General features: G+C 46.8%; 1 protein-coding gene across 2 annotated transcripts in view; it reads right to left on the reverse strand.

Moving 5' to 3' along the window:
• LOC107315323 (SERTA domain-containing protein 2-like) overlaps positions 1-9,459 on the reverse strand; it is a 12,541-nt gene extending 3,082 nt beyond the window's left edge. Inside the window, exons 1-3 of one of the 2 annotated variants that reach the window (XM_015865579.2) lie at positions 9,132-9,459; positions 5,618-5,737; positions 1-564 (exon numbers count right to left, since the gene is read on the reverse strand). The exon at positions 1-564 is cut by the window's left edge and continues 3,082 nt beyond it. In XM_015865579.2, the coding sequence (XP_015721065.1) occupies positions 1-560 (560 nt within the window). In that variant the 5' untranslated portion in view covers positions 561-564; positions 5,618-5,737; positions 9,132-9,459. Of the gene's footprint in view, positions 565-5,617; positions 5,738-8,064; positions 8,234-9,131 lie in introns of those variants that run through there. The other variant, XM_015865578.2, reaches the window with a different exon arrangement.

The following is a 9,459-nucleotide window of genomic DNA, read 5'->3' on the forward strand; positions in this document are numbered from 1 at the left end:
CTGTCGTCTTCTAGTTTTAGACTGGGATTTTCTGGAAACTTGGGCTGGTCGTCTCCAGTTGGAACCAGACAAGTAGGTGGGCTTATATCTTCTACAAAGTCCAAATCCTTCAGAATAGATGAAATAGCAGACGACATATCATCATCTGAAACTATCAGCAGGCTATTTTCAATCGGGTCCTCTGCAGACCTCAAGTCACAACAGTTAGACTCTTGCTGACTAATACCTGAAGGCAGCTGTAGGGAAATCCCAGATGACTCCAACCCTGTGTAATTGGGAGAACTAGGAGTAATGCCAGCGCAGACGGTAACTGCCTGCTGATTACTCTCCTGTCTCATTTCCTCTTGAATCTGCCGCACTGTGTTGGCTATGAGGACAGAGCGGTGCAAGTTCGGTTCCACCAGCATTTTGTAAGTCTGTAGCTTGGTGAGGCACATGTTAAGCACCAGTTGCCTCTTAACCGGATATGGCAGATTTCGACTGGAATCGAAGGCACTAGAGAGACCAGCCATGTTCTCCTCATAGTCACTCAGTTTGCGTTTTAGGCCTCTCCCCAACATGAACCTGAAAGAGAAGAAGTCTGAATTAACCTTGGGCAACACGGTCACCTCTGTAAGATCTCAACAGGCACCTTCAAAAGTCCACAGCAATCAATGTAACAGCTGACTTAAAATTCTAATGCAGTACAACACTGACAGACAGTATCAAATCCTACATAAGATAATTTAATTCAGAAGATGCACCTTCCAACTGCATTGATTCACAACAATTTTTCAAAGGAGAAAACATTAGAAATACAGTAACTGCTGTCCAAAAAGCAGCCTAAGAACTTCTAAACTCCTGTTTTTAATTCCTGTTTTTAAGGTTTACTTTCAATTCTACTATGGTAATACAAACTTTAGAGGTTATCTGTGTTTTTTAACCTCAACCATTAAAATTATACAGCATATGAGATTCATTAATGAAGTTGAAATTCTTACATCCGTCTGACATGAAATGTTGCTTAGCAGTTTAACTAAGGGGTGAGAGGCAACTTGGCTGTCCCACAGCTCAAGGGATCGTTACCAGTGCTCATGGTTACTGGATCACAACCTGCTACCAACCTAGCGCTATGGATATCCAGCAGGAATCTTTCACATAGAATTTTAGCAGTACACCATGAGCAGTAAACACTGGTAAAATACCAATTACACACATCTTGATGTGCTCAAGGAACACTGGTACCTCACTCTGAAACAATTTTAAAAAACTAAGCAATTATACGTTAGCAGCTCAGTGGCAGATTAAGGGCAGACTCTGAACATACAAAGATCCAGACACTGCACAGGGCCTCCCAGCTTCCTTTTCATGTGAGCACTGGGCACTGCCAGCAGCAGCTCAGCTGATGGCTGCAGCTGCCAGCTGCTAGACTTTTGGGGACAAGGAGATGGCAGCAGGATAAAGCCTCTTTTACTTCTGGGATTTCTCCAGATTTGCAGGAAGCACTGCAGGGCTCCATGGCTACGTTCATGTGCCTGGATGAGGCTGATGGAGAACTCAGCTCCTTGGGAGGAACAGAAAGTGAGCAGGCAGCGCGTGCTTCTCAGTTAGAAACACACAAAAATACTGCCCCCAGCCCTGCACTCCGTCTGAAACAAACAGAGCCAGGCAGTACTGAGCACTCAGCTACAACAAAATCAGCACCGATCCATGTACAAAGTTCAAGTACCAAACATTAAAAGGGGATGTGCACGTACACATGATAGGCATCGCCTGTGCGACTATCAGCAATACTGCCTGCAACTGGTAATAACACACACAAACCAAGCAAAACTGCAAGTTACACAGGCCCTTACAATCAAGCTGTTACTAGATAGACCAATGCATGACATACTGTGAAGAAACAGCGTCTGCCTAATACTGAAAAATCACATGGAAATCACTAACTCTCCATTTTAAATAGCAGTGAAGGCTGTGCAACCTAAGGCACGTCCACATAGCCTTCCTCTAAGGAACAAAAGCACACATCAAACCAGCTCTGTGTCTGCTAAGCACCGTCCTTCCCACACACCACATATTAGCTGTGTTGGGTTTTTTCCCCCCCACTCTCTACTCGAGCGGACCAAAATACCTATTCACAAAGGAACAAACTACAGAGCACACGTGGAACAGCAATTCTGATGGTTCATACACTCAGAATACTTGGTTTTGCCACTTTACAGCTGTTAGTAATCTTAACCTCTAACATCTCAAGCGTGCAAATTTTCTGTTTATTATTATTTTAACCTAGTCCTATGGATTTCATTAATTCTGCCTGATCAGTTTGATTTTTGCATAATTGCAAGGATGCATAAGTCTCTGATGAATAAAAAGCAGAGTGGAAGCAACACAGTGGATTTAGAAGTGACCAGTGGTGTGGTTGCTACAGGAGACATGAAATTTCTTGTCAAACATACTCAGCTGCTGACCTACAAAAGATACAAAGTCCCTTTGTTACCAGCTAATCCACATTTTATCAGGCCTTTTGCTTTACTTTTTAGCATAAGAATTTCTGACAGGGTCATATTCTTAACAAACTGCTCTGTCCTCACACGTGATTTGTCCTCTTGTAGCACTGTGTGTTTAAACACACACCTCCAAACCAAAAATCACAACCAAACACCCCTTCCTGATAGCACTGTCAGCCACTCTTAACGTTATGAAGTTCAGTGATTCAACTTTTAGAGTCTTTTGTTATGGTGGGAAAAAAACACAAAGGTTCAATAAGGAACGCAGTGTCTCAACAAACTGGCTGATGTTTTCTCATCTTCTCTCATTACAGCAATGCAAACAGAGCCACGGCCCATTTAGGGCAGAATACTCGTTAATTGAAGTTATTTTGTGCAAAAGGAAACAAAGTGAATTCAATGTTTAGTAGTGCCAAACTCTCCATCTATGTCACCTATAGAAATTCTGCCCCCGACAGCACGCTCCTCATTTACTTCCAGTTCCACGGAGTCCATTTAATAGCAACTCCTCCCTGCTAAGATGAGCAGAAGCCTCCATGCCCTGTAATCCTACACTGTACCCGAGCTGGAAAAAAACTTGGGAGAGAAGAGGCACGTTATGGGTTGGCAGATCTGCAGAGAGCAGCGAACACATAGGCCTGCTCAGAGCTTGCAGTTACTCTGAAGAAACATTCCAGGCTACCAAGAAAAATTCACATTGCAACGTGTCACAGACAATGCAGGACTCGTGCCACCATTTCAGATGAAAAACACAGCTCCATCTGTCACGGGGTCTGAGAGTGCAGTGCAGCTGCCACTGACACATGGTTAGGAAGTGCAGCTGGAAACAGCCACAAAGAACACAGCACGTGAAAACTCTCAATTACTTCTATGTAGGCAAACTACCACTATATTTCTTCTTCTCTTCCAAGACATTTTAAGAGCGAGGTGAGCAACACACAGAGTCTGGCTGGTAAGTCAAAACTGCACAAACGCAAACTTGTCATGCAGAAAAGCAGCACTGCAGTTAGCTACACAAGAATTATTGTTACCACTGAACAGGCTTAAATGCCTAGATCGCCAATAGAGTGCTTGGCCTGCACCACGCAGGAGGTCCGAATTATTTCCCCACCACCAGTCCCTTCTGGCTTCTCTCCTGAGGTTATCATTAAATTCAAACCTGCTTAATTCTTCTCCTGCAGACAGTGTTATGTTTTTCAGCCTTAATCTGTCTTGGGTGATAAATGACTGTTTCTCGTGAGGGAATTATTAGATTTGAACAGATGTAAGCACCTCCTAAGTGAAAGCTGCCTGCCTAGTTTCCAGCAGGACAAATGTACTGCCTTGAATTCACATCAAAATTAGAGACTCCTCGCTATTTATAATGTCGGTAATTCTCTTTCAGAGTCTCCTTTGGCTCATAACCATCCGAAACAGCAAACGTAAAGCCAGCCTGAAATCTCTTTGGATAGCAGACTTCTGATAGTGACTGACTAAAGCTGACTGATAACCTGATTTCCTGCCCTCCTTCCACAGGCACATTCCATAAGCACGAATCCATCTGCAGGAAACACAAATGAAGACAAACACCCTGGCAGCCAATGGAAATCTCCCTGAACTATCCAATGTGTGCTGCATACTGGTTCTAATGATACCTTTTCCCCTACCACATGTATGTTCGAGCACAGGCAACACAGCTTCATTAAGTTTTAATTAAGTGGTGGGTGGAGTCATGGCTAGTATTGCGTCTATCGGAAGCTGCAAAGGAAAAAGGTAATACTGAAGGTACAGTTAACAGCATAAATCCTTTCCCCCCATCTGGACTTAACACTGATCACTTCAACACGACTTACGTAACACAGTAAGCTGTCAACAGACTACACAGGGCAGCCTATCTGAGCTGCCAGAGATCCCCACACAGCCACATCCTGGCTGCGACTGAAAATTAAGAGGAAGCAGGGGTGGGAGGATTAAATGCCTTAAAAGACTTGAGAGTAAGTAAGTAACCCAGACGAGAACACACTCTAAAACACACAACGATGTATTTAAGTCCCCTCCTCCCCACCCTGCCCCGTTTTAGCCAAGATGAGTAACTGCTAGAGGTGGCTAAAAATGTACATATAGGGAGGAGTGCGGTCCTACCAGCTTACTCCCATACCTAAAGTCCTATGTAACAACCTCTTTACAGGAGTTAGCAATAGCCAGAACCGAGCTGCTCAAAGAAGTGAGAACTGAGGTCAACTTTCGGTCACGAAATCCTGATCTGTAACACCAAAGTCTTTCTGCTACGACTCCAGTAACCAGAACCAAGACGTGCCACTGTTTAGACTTAAAAACCAACCAACCAACCAATGAAAATAGAACACCCCACACATGGATGCACCTAGCATCTTTTCCTGCTATAACCATATATAACCATAACATCCTGAAAATAAAAATAGGCTGAAAAGTATTCACTAATTAAGAATAGGAAAGAAGTGAGAGGAAGACTGAGCTAAGCCCAGAATTACTGTGTGCAATTCATAACCTTCCCACTGTCCCTTCACTATTTGTGGAAACGGAACAAATATCTCCTGTACAGTAATATTTGAGAGACTGCAATTCTGTTTACAAAGCACTCAAGTGCAAGTTTTACCTCAGTTTAGAATTCAGATGGAGGCAACCTCCCATCTATTTATATTATGTCTAATTATGTCCGATACTAATTCCTACATTTGGAGGACATCTTCCTAAGTTCCCTACTCCCTTCACTGGGACTGATAAGAGCTTTGCTTTAGAAGCTACACCACACTGTCTAAGTTTCAGGGCACAATGTTTCATCTGGACAAGAAGACTCTCAACCCTCTTTTCTTACATGATCTTTTACTTCAATTAAGAGATACTGAATCTATTCACCTACTTAATACTGACGTATTATAGGGTTATAGCGATCTAGATGTAGATCCATTAATAACAAATGTAACAGCTTATTACCTATGTCAAATCTGCACGCCTAAATAATGCCTAAAGCACTTCACTTTAGACCATATACCCCAATATTAAACTTTATTATTCAGTTTATCATTCTACCCCACAAAAATAACACCTACAGCTGATTATCAGAACACGGGATATGATCAGAAGGTATGACTGAAAAATATATAAGTAGATACCCTTAGAAAAGAGAGAGGAGTCCAGGCAGGAAGATTCCGGATTTTGCATAAAGTGTGGTCATCCAATGAGCCTCCAGCTATTCAGGGGTCCAGGCCATCCACAGAGGTAGGATGATGTGACTGAAAGAGAAAAACATGAGAAATAAATATTAATTGCTATGATATTTTCAAACCAGAAATATTAAGCTCGCAAATCAATCCATGTACTCATCTATGACATGACAACAGAGCATTGATCCTCCAGGAGAGCACTGAAGGTGCTGGGCTTTGGGGTAAGAACATGCACTGCTAACTTCAGGTTACTGAACATTGCCTTCCTATTGCAATAATACCAGAAATCACACATCGGGAGAATTGCGAAGCATGTTTCAGAGTTAACCCCAGAATTAACCATAACAGGCAGGATGTCCCAGGACTGCATGCAACCAGCAGAGCATCATTTTTGTCACAACCCTGATAAAGCAGCATCTGCAGTTTGCCAACAGACCACACGGATTAAATCGTGGATTAGACCAAAGACTGGAAACTCGGGGAGACAGGAAAAGGCTGAAGTGCCATTGATCTGAGGAGGAGGCTGGGACATGCAGAAGTATTTATGATCCGTGTTCTTGTGGTCTCAGCTCCACCTGGAGAACCCAAGTTCCTTAGTTCTAAGAAGTAATGCCCTTATGAAGGCTGGCAGCCTACCCTCCACACTGTACTTAATGTGTTTGTTGTGTATGCACACATATGTACAGATGCCCACCTACAGTATTCCAACTACTTCACAAAGTTACCAAAAGATCCAAGAGATGATCATGGAGGACTGTATTTAAAGAACAACAGTTCAAACGCTACTCTCACGCTTAAAATAATATGTAGTTAAAGCCAGTACTGTACTTAGCCAGATAGCAGTAAATGAATACATGTGATTTTAGACAGCAACTCCGAGCCTGATGCTACTAAAGAGCTCTTCCATTCACAGGTTCTTGGAACTGAAAAGGTGCAGTGAAACAGCAGAGAGGTGCTCGTGGCTGATCATTCTCCATGCAACCTCAGTAGTAAGTACAGCAATACTGCCCTCCTCCTTCTAGAAGCTGACTTCCTTATGAAGGAAGGTTTGGGCTGGAAGGGACCTTTAAGATCATTTAGTTCCACCTCCCTGCTATAGTCAAGGCCACCTCCCCCTAGAGCAGGTTGCTCACAGCCCCATCCAGCCTGGCCTTGAATGCTTCCAAGGACAGGGCATCGACAGCCTCTCTTGGCAACCTGTACCAGTGAATGAATCACGATTAGACCAACATTATAAGCAATTAAAAAATGAGACAAATAAGTCACGGTCTTTTTTCTTGTTTCGCTGTAAGAACAGCTTAAAAGGTCAACGTGGTGATCTACTGCCGTGTACCTGCTAAGTCATGACGGGTGGGGGAAGTACCTTCACTGCCTGCATTTCCTACACACCAAATACAAAAGGACAGAGTGCAAAACCTTCTCAGTGTTAAACATCCCATTAAAAACAAGCTAACAAATACTCCACAACGTTTAAAAGTTTCAAATTCAGGATAAGAAAGGCCCAGAGCTCCATCCACTGTATTTCACCGAATCACAGAATGACCCGGGTTGGAAGGGACCTCAAGGATCATGTAGTTCCAACCCCCTGCCTGGCAGGGCCACCAAACATACACCTTTACTAGATCAGGTTGCCCAGGGCCCCGTCCAACCTGGTCTTGAACACCTCCAAGGACGGGGCATCCACAACCTCCCTGGGCAGCCTGTTCCAGGGCCTAACCACTCTCCTAGTGAAGAACTTCCCCCTATTTCAGCAAGTCCAACCATTTGCTGGAGCCAGAGTCCAAGGAGTTACCAAATTTAACTCTTTTTATTACACACACTGAAGAATTGCCCTTCACTGTTGAGGTTACAGCAGAAACAGAACCTGCAGAGGTTTCCCCTGCCGGATCTCACGGAGGGGCAGCATGAAGAGGGGAGGTTCCTCGGTTCAGATCTTACACCACACACAGCAGGATGAAGCAGCGGGTTTGGCTCCCGCACGGCCCGGTCCCCGCAGCGCCGCCACCATTTGGCCTTTGTGGCAGCCAGCAGGCGGGTGCCGCTCCGCTACTTCCTGCACCTCCCCCCGGCCGTAACCGGAGCCGCCCCCGTGCTCCCCGAGCAGCTCAAAGTTGCTCTCCTCCCCCTTCCTGCCGCCGCCGGACCCCGCTCTGCTAATTATAACTACGCGCCCAACTTCCAGCCCCAGGCCCGGCGGCAGCTCGCTCCGACCCCGCGTCCTCCCGTCTCCCCTCCGTATCTCTCCGTCTCCCCCCCTCCCGTCCCTCTCGCTCCCTTCAAGGGGCTCCGACCGATCGCTCCAACCTCCCCCCATCCCCCCGGCTCGGCCGTTCCGCCCCCTCTCGGCGCCTCCCTCAGCCCCTCGAGCCGCCGCCCGGCCCTGCCCGGCTCCTCACCTGGCAGTGGAGCTGCCCTCCCCGTTCCGTCGCCTCCTGCCTGCCGTGCCCTCCCGCTCCTGCCGGCCGGGCTGGGACTCCGACCGGGAGGAGGCGCCACCCCCGCCGGGCCCCGGCAGCCTCCGCTCCGCCCTTCCCTCCGCCCGCGGCACCCACAGCGGTGGCGGTGGGGCGGGCTGTGCGTGTGTGTGAGAGGAGGAGGGGGGCCGCTTTCCTATTGGCCAGCGGCCGTCATAACCTGCCCAGCAACCATTTTCTCATTGGCCCGTGAGCGGCACGCGGCTCGGCTGCACGCAGCGCTTAACGTGGGGAGCGCTGGGACCCGGCCCGAACCGCACCGTGCGCTGGCAGGCTCCGCACGGACACCGCGTCTCTTTCTCCTTTTATTGCTATTATTAAACCTAAATAAAGTGAAATAAAGTCGCTGACCGCAGTTGCCCTATTGAAAGGAGGGCTTCTGCTCCCACAGCTCCGTCGGCCCGGTGATAACGCTGCGTCAAACGCTGCTCAATACTACTTAGGTTTTCACTTCCATTTCTTTCTCCCTTTACAAACGAGAGCTGCTTTGGCCCCGTTCACAACCCTGTTCTATTTGCTCTCCGTGAGCGTTTGCGTAACCGAGTGACAGCGGCACGTTGTTTGTGCAAGGCCGATTTCAACACCTGACTTTACACGTAGTGATGGGTCGGGGCCGTCATCAACCCCAGCAGGACCAAAAACCCCAAAGGCCCGGCCCACAGCAGGGCCAACCCCACAGGGACACGGGGCCACCCCCATTCACCATCTAACGCTGACAGCAGCCCCTATTTTCTCTAGGGACAGCGTGTCCTACAAGTCCTCCGTGCTCTCCCATTTGGCTTTAAACCCAGAGGCGAACAGAAGACTTAACACCATGAATTCTTTATGAGTCAAACGCGGCCTTTCAGTCTGACTCCTCTCCCATCACACAGCAGGACACAAGCAGCGTTGTGGCTTTCACGTTGAATTCTATAGGAGGCAGAATAACCACACCCCAAACCCGGCTCTCTATCTGAAAGGAGCGCTGGGCTCTGCTCCCCCCCTCTTACCTGGTTGGTAACAGCCCCAGAAGGCAGGAACTGATGCAGACTGCTTTCCTATGGATTTACGTCTGTGATTAATTGACTCTGCGTCTAATGCTTTAATTGAAGTTGGTCTTCTGCCTGGAAACTGAAAGATGTCTCTATCTTATCCCAGTTACTGGAGTCAGCACAATAGTTTTCTTCTGGTTTTTCACCTGCATGCTCCTCAAAAATCATTTCCTAATCACACCCAGCTACAAGACTTGGGTGCAATTAATTGGCTGATTGAAGAGGAACTGCAGAGGAATCGTGGTGTGCCACGCTCCCATGGCAAAAGGGAGGGAGAAGAGTGCAC

This window comes from Coturnix japonica, chromosome 5 (genome assembly GCF_001577835.2).
Source record: "Coturnix japonica isolate 7356 chromosome 5, Coturnix japonica 2.1, whole genome shotgun sequence".
Classification (NCBI taxonomy): domain Eukaryota; kingdom Metazoa; phylum Chordata; class Aves; order Galliformes; family Phasianidae; genus Coturnix; species Coturnix japonica.